General features: G+C 43.3%; 1 protein-coding gene and 1 non-coding gene across 2 annotated transcripts; both read right to left on the reverse strand.

The window, feature by feature from the left end:
• Positions 1-1412: 1412 nt before the first annotated feature.
• Positions 1413-3847, reverse strand: LOC145416260 (uncharacterized). Its single transcript, XM_080285259.1, has 3 exons — positions 3675-3847; positions 3003-3288; positions 1413-1667 (listed from the first exon to the last, which is right to left on the reverse strand). Exons 1-3 carry the CDS (start codon positions 3845-3847, stop codon positions 1413-1415), a joined length of 714 nt encoding a protein of 237 aa, XP_080141385.1.
• Positions 3848-13387: 9540 nt separating this feature from the next.
• Positions 13388-13506, reverse strand: LOC145416386 (5S ribosomal RNA). The gene has a single exon (XR_013900276.1). It is a non-coding gene; the product is annotated as a 5S ribosomal RNA (ribosomal RNA).
• Positions 13507-13861: the final 355 nt, after the last annotated feature.

Consider the following 13861-nt stretch of genomic DNA (forward strand, 5'->3'; position numbering starts at 1 on the left):
ACAACTCCTCGATCTGCAACTCCTTTTGGGAGACTGCACCTGTGAGGAGAGAGAGAAAGAGACGTCCCACTCAGCCTCCGGAGGGGTGGTGGGCCGAGCCAGGGACTTCCTTCAAAGGGATAGTCTCAGGGACAGTGGACAAAGGGCATGCAATGGCCGTCCCTTCCCCGGTGCGTACAGTGGCCGTCACCACGGTTCCACGAGCCCTAGAGACAACAGCTGAAGTGCATACAGTGGCCGTCGCTTCCTGCTCGGTGTGTACAATGCCTGTCACCACAGGGCTGTTCCCTAAGGAGGTGGCAGACGAAGGGCATACAGTAGCCATCCCTTCCCCAGTGCATACAGTGGCCGTCACCATGGTTCTGCTTGTTCCTGGTTTACCAGCCGAAGTGTGTACAATGGCCATCACTTCCTGTCCAGTGCGTACAGTGGCTGTCACCGCAAGGCTGATTCCAGGGGTGGCTGCAGCCGTCGTGCTTACAGTGGCTGTCACCTCAAGGCTGGTTCCAGGGGTGGCTGCAGCCGTCGTGAGTACAGTGGCTGTCACCACGGGGCTGCAGGGGGTAACAGCTGAAGGGCATACAGTGGTTGTCCCTTCTACGGTGTGTACAGTGGCTGTCACAGCAGTGCTGCTTGGGACTGTGCTGAGACAAGTCCCACCCCGATCCTGGCGAGTGCTGGTCTGGCTGGAGTGTACGGTAATGTACCAGCACCGCATACCTCTTGGTGGGTCTGCTTGAGAGGAAGAGGGGCGCATGGTGGTGGGGGACATAGGACCTTCTGGCTCGGATCCCTTACGCACTCTATGTACCCCCTGTGGTTTTCCCTGTGGTTGGGTATTTTGCCACCCTGGCCGTGGGTCCTCTGTGGGATGGGTGTTGCGACACCCCTCCCTGGGCTTCCCATAGGGGTGGGCACTTCACCATCGTCGGTGAGGAAAAAGTCACGTCCCTCTGGCTGGAGGTGGTAGTTTGTCTGAGGTTGTGCTGCAGTGGGCCGGTGTGAGGTGGTGGAGGAGAGTGGTCCAGTGGTGGGTGGGTGGATTGGGTCTCTGGTGCAGGGTGTAGGAGACGTGGAGGGTGGGGGTCTGCAGTGTCTTCACGAGGAGGCTGAGGAGTTGAGGTGTCCCTTGGATACGCTGGTGTTTCCCCTGGGCAGGGGTCCAGGTCACCTGGTGTATCTTCATTTCTGAAGGTGGTGAGTGGCCAACACCCCCTGGCTGGAGGCTGGAGACAGGTGAGGCGACCTGGATTTTAGGGGGTCGCCAGGAGCTGCTGGAGGTGGTTAGTTTTGTGGGTGATGGGGGTGTGGGTGAGGGTGTGGATGTGTATCTAGCTGGTGGGTGGGAGAGCAGGCTGGATCTGGTAGTGGTGGTGGTGAGGACAGGTGTGGGTGAGGGTGTGGATGTGTATCTAGCTGGTGGGCGGGAGACCCAGCTGGATCTGGTAGTGGCAGTGGTGAGGACGGGTGTGGGTGGCGAGGAGCTTGGGCCACGTGGTGAGGCGGCCGTGCGTAGGCGGGTGGGTGATTGTCTTGGTGGTGGAGTACACTCGCGGCAAAAAGTCCCTGACCAGGCTGTCATGGGAAGCCACGGCTACCACGGGGCAGAGCATCTGAACACATCCAACATATCGTACCTGCTCTAGTAAACATTTCATGAACAGTGACTGTATTGGTTTTACATGTCATTATGCAATGATATAGTTCAAAGGTTAGTGCATTGTATTGTAAATACTATATTCGAGACTGATGCACGCCGTATGATCTGAGAATGAAAAATTATACAGACCATCAACAGGGGATGCCTGAGGAAATATACTCCGAAGTGTTCAGTTTGAAACGGATTCACATGCAGCACAAGGGCCATTTGTTGACGTGATATGGGGTTGGCGGGATGGCATAGCCAACAGACACACTACTGGCCTAAATTATTAAATTAAAAAAATAAAATAAAAAGATACAACAGAAACCTGCTCTATAACAGTCAAAAGGGTAAGTGACTTAGTCCCCTGAATATTGGCTTTTGTTACTAAATTATATTTTTTCTAACAAAATATCTGTGTAAGTTTTGTGTGAATCCTCCATTAAAACTGTTTGGTCCGCCGGACAATGACATCTATAGTAATAACTATATATAGATTATGAACTATTTCTAACACTGCATTATATATATATATATATATATATATATATATATATATATATATATATATATATATATATATATATATATATATATATATATATCTTTGTCCATACTGTTACATATTCTGCCTACGTCGGCCAACAATCTTTTGGCTTCATAGCTGTCCACAGCTAAGATTTCCAATATATTATCATCGTGAACAGATTACATTTTTCATTGATGGATATGTCCTACGGTATGGTAGTAACAGTGACCCTTTATATTAAAGTATTTGAAACATTGTATAAAAAATACACAAAGGTGGAATTAATGATTCGTCACCCATATCAGATTTATTGAGTTACGTAAAAAGTTACGTAATATACATTAGGCTCAATGTATTACATGACTCAGTAAATGCCTGATTAATAACCTGTCCAACCCCCTTCAGCCTATATTACCTGCTGCAGATGTACTGGGAGGGACTCCACCAGGTGCGAGCAGATGTCGGGTCGCCCTCTAACACTCTCCCAAACTTCCATGCTTTTACTAATTATACCTCCTTTTGTCTCCTATCTCCCACGCTCTACATATAATCCCCCATAGGTTTTCTATTGGGTTCATGTCACAGCCCTTAGCAGGCCAGTCAAGCAGACGTATTTCTGGGTGCCGTGTGAACCACTCCTGCACTAATCGACAAGCATGGATCGGAGATCTGTCCTGAAGGAAAGGGGCTCCTCGATTGCATAACCCCACACACTAGGTAGGAGGGAGGTTTCTAGAATATTGATATATTCACCTGCATTTAAATTTCCCTCAACTGAAACAAGTTCCCCATCCCCACTATACCACATCCACCCGTGCATGATTGGCTGACCCGGCCTGATCTGTTGAACATTATATATCTTGCATTATATCTTTCCTCGGTGTGTTGTCTGCAGTGACTCTCTGGTGCGGACACCGCTGTAAAACTTCTCTCGTATGTGAATATCACAGACCGCCAGAATTCCATGTCATATGCAGCATACCTCTCAGCAAATTCTAATCGCTGAGCCTTATATTTTGCAGTCAGGAATGGCTTTCTAGACAGGACATGGCAGGCAAGACCAGGATCCAGTAGCCGATTACGGGTTCTGCGTATGTTGCATGGCAGGTGAAGTTCCCTACAGAAAGAGAAGAGTATTTTAAAATATAATACATATTTCGGTGGGTAAAACACTAATACCATTTAGACTTTTATTTGAAGGGTGGAGGTATGCCTGGCATAACCAAAAGGTGCCCTTCACTTCCATAACATACAATCTATGAAAAGAGCTCATGACCTAGGTGAAGTTACCTATCAATGCCACACTGGAAGTAACATCTGCAACAGATTTGCAACTACGGAAACTAGTTGTGCGTATCCTAAACATCACCGGAAGACCAATATTCTTAGCAATTCCTTTGGTTCATAACTTTGTGAAAAACCACTGCAAAGAACTGAATAGACTGTAAACGCTTTAATACATAACATATTGGATATGGTATATAAACATAATAGATACCATACCGTGTTGCTGTAATCGCAGTCTCTAATGGTGCCTGGACTGCTGTGGCGTAGAGCGTTGCGTCCTGCTGTGGCAGTGTTGTTCGTGGCTGGCCTGATCGCAGTCTGGTCATTACATGGCCCTCCTCCTCATACCGCCGAACCCAGGCCTTCACCGTGTTCCGGCTTATGGCCATCTCTCGGCTTATCTCACTAAATGATTGGCCGGAGTGATAACAACAGATAATCATTCCCCTTTTCATAATATCCTAAGGTTTGTTGGCCCGAGGCTCACGACGACGTCCACATCCTCTTCTTTCTGCCATACCTGAGTAAATAAATACAGTAACTAAACAATATATATATATATATATATATATATATATATATATATATATATATATATATATATATATATATATATATATATATATTATATCTCATCAACCGTTTGAGTGTCCACTGCAGGACTGGCCTATCCCCACCGAAGTGGAGACGATACAGCCAATGTATCTCTACCAACTGGCTTAGGCTGTCTGGTAGAGATTGTATGTAGGGTGAGAAGTGCTTGTAAGTGTAATTGTTGTGTTGGAGTGGCTTTGGATGTGTGTGTAGTCTGTGAACCAAGTGTAATTGGCCCACGCAAGGTGACTGGGTGCAAGCATACTTTAAATAGTATGCGACACTGGTTCAACCACAGCACACCTTGTGTCCGCTAATGCAGTAAGTGGCGAGAAGAACGCTCCCAAAGTTTATTAGCCTGGCGGGGCACAAACCCTCGTTCTTCAGTGTGCGAAATGCACACTTTTCCACTGTACCAGAGAGGCTCCCATATATATTGATAGACAGATAGAGAGAAAGAGACAGACAGACAGAGATAGAGACAGAGAGATAGATAGAGATAGACAGAGAGATAGATAGAGACAGAGACATAGACAGATAGATAGAAATAGAGACAGATATAGACAGACATATAGATAGATAGATACAGATATATATACATATAGAGAGAGACAGAGACAGACAAACAGATAAAGAGATAGAGAGATAGATTGAGATAGATAAATAGATAGAGATAGATAAATAGACAGATAGATAAATAGAGACTGTTAAGTAGATAGAGATAAATAGATAGATAGAAAGAGAGAGAGGTATAGAGATAGAGAGATGGACAGAGAGATAGAGAAAGAGAGAGAGATGGATAGAGACAGATAGAGAGAGAGAGAGAGTGAGACAGACAGACAGACAAAGATATATAGATAAAGAGATAGATCGAGATAGATAGATAGATAGATAAATATATAATGGGAGGTATTACTATACTTTTGCTTGTCAGTCGGATCAAACATTTGAAGTGTATTATTCACACAGAGGTTATACAGATAGTTTGTTGACAAAGGTATAATCTATTAACAGAAGTGAATACTAAAGGGAATAGGTCACATACCCTTTTGTTTGTTACTGGGCAGGTCTCTGCTGTTTTTTTCATTAATAAATGGCCATCACCCTGAACGGGCATTAGGCCAGCAAGAACCGATAATCATGAAAGCCAAAATAATGATATGAAATATTTGCATCTATTTCATACCAATATTAAGTTATTATTCATGATTATGAAACACATTAACAACTAATTGTTATGTAGCGTAATGTATGTAATACACGGTGTAGGTGTGACAGTTGTGGTGTGACTGTACCCAAGTGTAAAATCATGTAATACAAATTTATAGTAAATAATGACATCATTCATTCATTCATTGCCAGACGCCATGTATCCCAAACGGGGTGGCCAAGGGCATAGAGTTAATTGTTTTACAGGGAGGGGCACTAATCCTCCACCAACCCCACTTGACACGTAGGGATGCCAACAGCATCTGGTGTTCCCAGGCGGTCACCCATCCAAGTACTAACCAGACCCAACGTTGCTTACATCCTATCCTTTATTACTGTCCTCATTTGTCTGTCTCTCATCCATTCCAGAAGTTTCCCCTTCAGTCCTCCTATATATTCTAGTTTCCACATTAGTCTCTTATGAGGTACCTTGTCAAAGGCCTTCTCTAAGTACACACAATCCCCCCAACCATCTCTCTCCTGTACCACGTCAATCGCTCTTGAGTAAAAGTTAGAAACACATGACCTTCCACTTCTAAATCCAAACTGATATTCAGCCAAAATATTCATCTCTTCCGAATATTTTATCCATCTGTCTTTCAGGATTCTCTCACACAATTTTGCGACCATGCTGGTTAGAGACACTGGTCTATAATTCAGGGGTTCTTCCCTGTTTCCTCCCTTGTAAATTGGTACCACATTTGCCCTCTTTCATTCTTGTGGCACTTTCCCCTCTTCCAGTGAGCATACGATTAAACTGTGAATTTTATCCGCCAGTTGTTCTCTGCATTCCTTCAGTACCCAATTAGAAATTCCATCAGGTTCTGGGGCTTTCCTTACATCTTGAGTTTCAAGTAATTTATACACTTCCTGTACCTCTACTTTCATATCTTTTATCACCGGAACATTTCTAATCACTCCCTCCCCTTCCACAAGCTTCTTTTCTTTAGTGAAAACTGATTGGAAACGTTTGTTCAATATTTCTGCTTGCATTGCCGCATCCTTATAGACCTCCCCTTCTACTTTCAGTTTGGTGATTCCTTCCTTTTGTTTCAGTTTGCCATTAACAAATCTATAAAACAGTTTGGGTTCATCCTTGCATTTGTCTATTATCATTTCGTTTTGTTTTTAAAGGCTCCAACATGCTTGCATGTGTCGGCCTTGGTCACCTAGTGGCGGCTCTCCACACTGCACGATCCATTGCAGCCTCCTTGTTCAGTCCCTTAACCCTAAGGTCACACTTAATGACCTCGTCCCATGTCTTTCTCGGTCTACCCTTCATAACCCCACCTCCAATATTAACACCTCTCACCTTCCTCACCCAATTATCATCCCCCATCCTCTCCACATGTCCAAACCACCTCAATCTGCCTCTCCTCATCACAACACCAATACACTCCAGTCCCATCCTACCTCTCAACTCCTCCATTGTAAACCCAGCCCCTCCAGGCCTTGGACGCAGGGACGCACTGCACATCCACCTAATCATTGTCATTTCTGTATGTCTGAGCCAGCGAATATCTTCCTCCTTCACTGCCCAGGTCTCACTGCCATACAGCATTACACTCCTAACACATGCTGCATACAAAGACCCCTTAGCATGTAGGGAGAGCCCTCTCAATGTCAGGAGAGGCAAGAGCTCCCTGAACTTCTTCCAACCACTTCTCACCCTAGCCACAGAGCACCAGCCCCACCTCCAGCACACAACATGTCTCCCAAATGACAAAAACTCTTCCACACACTCAAGAGATTCACCAGCAAGTTCAGTCCTTTCACGTCTGACGATCTCCATCTGCTCACCCCGGCACACCGTACACATAAAATCAGCATTATCTCGCAGTCTACCTCTGATACCACTACATCTCTTATGCACCCATTTATCACACACACCGCACAAGATGGAATTACTTCCCACGCCCTTGTGGCAAACTGCACATGGCCACTTTCCCTCGTCTTTGACAGTACCGCCACCAACCCTAGATATCATCACTTTTGTTTTATCTGCATTTACCCTTAAACCCTTTTGCCCCATACCATCTCTCCACTTCCTAAACCTTTCCTCCACCTCCCTTTCATTCTCTGCAATCAACACCAAATCATCAGCATACAACTCCCACAGGAGTCCGTTTCTAAAGTCACGTGAAAGGGCTTCAAGTACCATGATAAAGAACATGGGACTCAAGACTGACCCCTGATGCACACCAACATTCACGGAAAACTCATCACTCAAATCTCCATTCACTCTCACCTGGGTGTGAGCACCCACATACATGGCCATAACCACCCTAACCAGCCACTCCTCCAAGCCAAGCTTTCTCATTGCCCACTTCACCACCTCTCTAGGGACTCTGTCAAAGGCCTTTTCCAAATCAACAAAAACAAAATAAAGATCCCTTCTCCTACCAATATATTTTTCCTGAAGCTGTCGAACAATGAATATGGCATCAGTGGTCCCCCTACCTGGCATAAACCCAAACTGCATCTCATCAATATTCACTCTTTCTCTAATCCTACCTTCTAAAACTCTCTCCATTACCTTCATTATCTGATCTAAAAGCTTTATACCTCTACAATTTCCTCTTTCCAGGGCATCACCCTTCCCTTTACACACATTTACAATTACATTCTTCAGCCAATCATCTGGGACAACACACTCATAAATAATCCTATTTATCAGGTCAGTGACTAAACTCACCCCTATATCGCCTGAGGCCTTCAACATTTCGGCAGTCAACCCAGACACACCTGCTGCCTTCCCAACCCTCATCCTGCCTATTGCCTCACTCACAGTAGCAGTACCGGTATCAATCAAAGGCCAAGGGCCAGACACTGGATCTGCTGGCTCCAAACCTTCCCTGTCCCAGTCAAACTCCTCATTCAACAACCGGTTATAATGCTCTCTCCATGCATCTTTAATATCCTCACTGTTCACCACTACCCTTCCATCATTCTTCACACACTGCTCACCTATGATATCCCGATTATCCCTCTTCACCTGACCTGCCACCCTAAATATATTTTTCCTTTCCCCATGATTTAGGTTATCAAGTAATTGTCTCTGTGACTCAGACTTTGCCCTGTATACCTCTCTCCTAGCCCTACGCTTGGCAGCCAAATATTCCTTTTTGCTACCACCCTTCTTCCATTCCCGGAAAAGCCTTCTTTTCTCCTTAATTGCAGCTTCTACACCCTCATCCCACCACCAAGTTACTTTATGTCTTGGTGGTCCTCTTGTCCAGCCGCATGTTACATCAATAACTCTCAAGAAATTGTTCTTGAGGGCTCTGTACTGTTCATTAACACCTCTGTCTACAGCTCCCTGTTCAGCCACCACTCTCCTCAACTTGCTATAGAAGGCATCCCTTACTACTTGGTTTTTCAGCTTCCATATTTTCCTCCTAGGTACATAAGTCCTCTTTTTCATCACTTGTTCTTTAAGCACCATATCACAAATCAATAGTTTGTGCTGCTGCACACACACCTTACTTCCTATAACTTTAACATCCCTCACTAACCTCCTATCGGCCCTCCTAACCAGAAAATATTCTATCTGACTGCTATTTCCCCCAGACTCATACATAATTAACCTACTGTCTCTTTTCCTAAAATATGTGTTGCACACAATCATGTCCGTTGCCTCCCCAAACTCGAGTATCCTTTCCCCTTCTGCATTCCTTAGACCATATGCACATCCCCCATGCACTCCTTCATAACTTTGTGCCGCTTCACCTACATGACCATTTAAGTCCCCTCCCAAAATCACTATCTCATCATCCCGCATACCACCCACTACACGTATTAAATCATCCCAAAATCTATCTTTCTCTGATTCATCCAATCCTGCCTGTGGAGCATATGCCGATATAATCACAGCTATCTTTCTTCCCAACAGAAAGACTGACGAAGAGAGTGTATGTGAGTGAGGTGGAGGGGGGAAGAGGGAGGGGGAGGCCGAGGATGAGATGGAGGGATGGGGTGGAGAGGTATATGAGAGAGGGGGGTGTGAGTTGGGAGCAGCAGGGCAGTGAAATGGCGGGGGACAGGGCGACTTGGAGGCGATTTGTTTGTGGCCACCCCAAACGGGATTGAGGCGTCTGGCAATAGATAGATAGAATATCCTATCGCTTACTCTCAAAACATTCATAACATATTCCACCCATTTCTCCGCAACCATCACACCAACACCTCCATATCCGTGTCCCCCCCTGCCAAAACAACTTATAGCAACAGTCCTTCCCAACAATCTTTCTGGCTGATCCACCCTTGTACCGGACTTCCTGCAAACACGCCACATCCACCCACCTCCTACTGAATGCCTCAACGACTTCCCCTGCTCTTCCCCTCAAACTTCCCACATTCCATGAACCCACCCTCATCCCCATGGGTGATTTACTGTCCTCAGGCTTGCTTTGAAACCTTTTTTGTTTTGTCATCTTCAGTATTAATAAATGGGGACAGACACAGCACATGTCCCACTCACTGCACAATCCCAGGTCCAGGAAAGGATCTGGGACCCCTAGCCCACCAGCTTACCAGTGGCTGTGGTAGTGGCCTCGGGGCACCCTGCCAGGACAGCTGCAGGGACACCCTCCAAGCGCGTCTTGGCACTGCAACTATCCCGCTATTATACACCCACTGATAGGGCAGCCTCCTGGGGCGCTACTCGCAGGTTCGGGCCCCTCTCTATTGGGCGGAAGCGGCAGCCTGGGAACCGCAATGCCCTGTACCCTCTAGCACAGGCCCGAGCCCCATCTCGCCTTGGACCCATGATCTATGCCGGCGGAACCCCCGCCACGCCTCCCCCCAGAAGTCCGTCACTAGGTAGCGGGGGCAAAGTTTTCTGGCCGCATGCCCTTGCTGGCGCCAACCCCTGTAACGTAGTGGGATATGTTGTGTGAAATGTAAAATGCATGTGGTGTAGTGCATAGTTAGAGGAAATGTTTGGGAGAGTATGCTGGTCTACTCTCCATGTTACTGTCACACTGAAAAGGTCAGCAAAGGGGGATGGTTAGATAGCTAGTGAAACAGGAGCTCCAGCTCTCCCTATCACCAGCATTCCCATTCCCCTCGGGAGTACTACCCTGTTCGGCCCGTGCTACGGCCTCCTCCTACCTTTTTCAAAATTCCTTTCTTCTTCTCTACGTATTCTTGTGTATTTGTTGCTTGTTCTTTTACATTCTTCCTTTGTTCTGTTGTTACCTCTCTTTCTCCAATTGTTCCATGCCTTATCTCTCTCTTTTTTTGCTATCATACACCTTCTATTAAACCACTCCTTTTTCCTGTTTTCTTTCCCTCTTACTCTTGGTACAAATTTTTCCACTCCCAAATTATAGAGGTCTAGAAAGATATCCCACTTCCTCTGTATCTCTCTTGTTTCTCTGAATTTTCTCCAATCTGCATTTTCAAAAAAGTTTCTCAATCCTGTAAAATTTGCTTTCCCAAAGTTGTATCTTCCCTGTCTATGAAGCTCGTCTCTTGGCCCAACGTTCCCTATTAACATCTGGATCTCAATGACCACATGATCATTTTTTCCTAAAGGACAGAAATATTTCAATGATTCTATTACATCGGGTTCTTTGGTAAACAGTAAATCTAACCTTGCTGGTGTGTCCTGACCTCGAAACCGTGTCTCTTGTTTGACCCATTGCGTCATCACATTATTCATTATTATATTTAATAACCAAGGGCTAGCCCTTGGCCACCCTGTCTAGGATACATGGCGTCTGGCAATGAATGATGAAAAATGAATATTTAATAACATAGTGCCCCACGAATCCTCGCCACCTCCCGAGTACCATTCCTCCCAATTCACCTCTTTACAGTTAAAGTCACCCACCAAAATTATATTATTGCTTTTCTCAATTATTTTTTGTAAATAGCTACCGGTAGCCATATATGACATCTCATGGTATTCGTCATCCTTCCATGCTCTCGTCTTTGGAGGATGTGTTCCTAAATTTATATTGCAAGATGTAAATACATAGTTAGTGGAGAATTATTTTTAGCATGGAGACTAATTTACTTCTTTATAAAGCTGACATTCATTGCAGCACCAGCACAAAAGTGATGCAGTAACACTCCATTCTTTTGCAGCAATTTCCACATTTGTCATCCAGCCATGACCAGTACACCAACTGGAAAATACAGGTTATCAGATGTGTGTACTGGAACAGTTGTTCATTCAGTTTCTATATATCTAGCTATAGTTTTTTTTTCCCATATTTGTCACCTTCCCTGTTTCAGGTGTTACTTGTATTTTTCCAGTTTAGCTCAGTAATTATACTACTCTGGTATTCACATTTTTTATTACCTTTCCCTTCAAGAAGTATGCAATTATTTCCTAAGTTACATAGTACAGTATTTCTTTTTCTGTCCCAGTCTGCTAGATAAGCTTTCCTTTTTTCTCCCAAATCATTCCACCTCTATAGTACTTTCATCCAGTTCTGTTTTATACATTTTCAGACTATTTACTGTTCTGTTTTCCTAGCCTTCTCCTAAACTGGTCATATTCTTGATGTCTGCCTCCTTCACTAAATATTTATCTCATTACTTCCTGTTTGTCAGCAACGACGACAGTGAGGAGGAGAAGGATAAACAACAAGAAAATGGGAAGAAACGGAAGCCTAGAATGAAAGACACAGAAGCACGGAAAAATGTTGAAAAACAAAAACGGAAAATTGGGAAGCGAGGACGAAAAATGAACAGGTGACAGACGACAAGAATGACTCAGTAAACATTACTTTTAACAGTTTGGAAATCATTACATCTACACAAAAGTCTCCAGATACAAAAAGAAAGTGTGCTAGGTGCAGAAAATATGTGGGGAAACAAGACAAAGCAATGTGGTGTGATGGATGTGAAGAATGGATTCACATACAGATGGGGACAAGAAGACATTGCACTGAACACAAAATGACAAGTGAATTATATGAGGCAGTTAGAAAGGACAATGGAGAGTGTGTAAATATAAGGTATAAATGCAATCAGTGTCTTAAAGGTGAGAGAGAAAATGAAGTAGGCAAGGAAAAGAAGGGATTAAAACTTGCTCATAGGGAATTGGAAATTATGGCAGAAAGATATAAGAAAATGGAAGAAAATTTCGAGAAATCAAGGGAAAGATATGAACAAAGTGAAAAGGAGAAGGAAATATTGCTTAAAGAGAAAGAAAAGGCAGAGGAAATGCAAAAGAAAGTAGAAAAAGAATATGAAGAAAATAGAAAGAAAAATTCTTTTGGTGAAAAAGAAAAAGAATGTAAAAATCTGAGGAAAATAATTAAAAATTTGGAAGAAAGGGTCATGTATGAAAGTATTGAAAAAGAAGAAGCAAAAATAAATGAGGAAAAACTAAGAGAAATCCTAATTGTAGTAAAGGAAGAAAACACTGCATTGGAAAGAAGATTAGATATTGAGAGTCAACAAAAACTTAAAGAACAGTATGACAAGATGGAAGAAGAAACCAGGAAAAGAAAAAGAGCAGAATACAGACAAAATATAGAAAAAATTGGAGAAAGCAAACAAAAAGAGATAGAAATAGAAAATGAAAATAAAAAACAAAGTGAAATATATGAAATAGAAGGGAAAAACAGCCAAGCAGTGAAAACCAGTGAGGATAATGTAATAGATAGTGAAGTAACAGTAACTGATAGAGAGAAGCATAAGGAACAAGAAAATTATGAAGCTACTGACAGAAAAGAAAATGGTAAAAAAGAAATGGCAGAAGGAGAAAAAGAACAACAGAAAGAAAGTACAGAAAAAGTTAAACAACAAAAAAGACAGGGAAATCTGGAAGAGGGCAAGGAAATAAAGGAATGTTGGTATTTTACTAGAGGAAAATGTAAGTTTGGAAAAGAGTGTAGGTACAAACATATAGTGAGAATAAATGAGACAGTCATAGAAAGAAGGAACATTGAATGCAAGTACTATAAGAAAGGAAAATGTATGAAAGGGAATGGATGTAGGTTTTATCATATAAGAAATGAAAGGTGTAGATTCTTTGAAAAAGGGTATTGTCCATCCATCCATTGCCAGACGCCATGTATCCCAAACGGGGTGGTCAAGGGCTTAGAGTTAATTGTTTTACAGGGAGGGGCACTAATCCTTCACCAACCCCACTGGACACGTAGGTATGCCAACAGCATCTGGTGTTCCCAGGCGGTCACCCATCCAAGTACTAACCAGACCCAACGTTGCTTAACTTCGCTGATCGGACGGGAAGCGGTGTACTCAATGTGGCATGGCCGTTCTGCAACTATGTGCATGAGGAAACAAAAGACAAAATAGTAAATGAAAATAGTGAAACAAAAATGAGGAACATAAGAGAAATATTGAAGGAAGAAAATTTTGGGGAAAGCAGAAAAATAGTATTAGAAAAATTGATATCAAGAGTGGAAGACATATGGAAGGAAATGAAAAACTTGCAGGAAGAAAGAATGTGAGGGAAAATGAGAATATAAATGACAGGGAAAAAGAAGACAAAATAAAGAACAAAGTTACTCTTAAAACAAATGAAAATAGAAAACTTAGCAGTATAGAGTATCAAAATTATGGTAAAAATAATATTAAAATTTTGTATGCAAATTGTAGAGGAATTAAAGAAAAGC

This window comes from Coenobita brevimanus, chromosome 105 (assembly GCF_032717465.1).
Source record: "Coenobita brevimanus isolate Jiangsu-jjx chromosome 105, ASM3271746v2, whole genome shotgun sequence".
Taxonomy (NCBI): domain Eukaryota; kingdom Metazoa; phylum Arthropoda; class Malacostraca; order Decapoda; family Coenobitidae; genus Coenobita; species Coenobita brevimanus.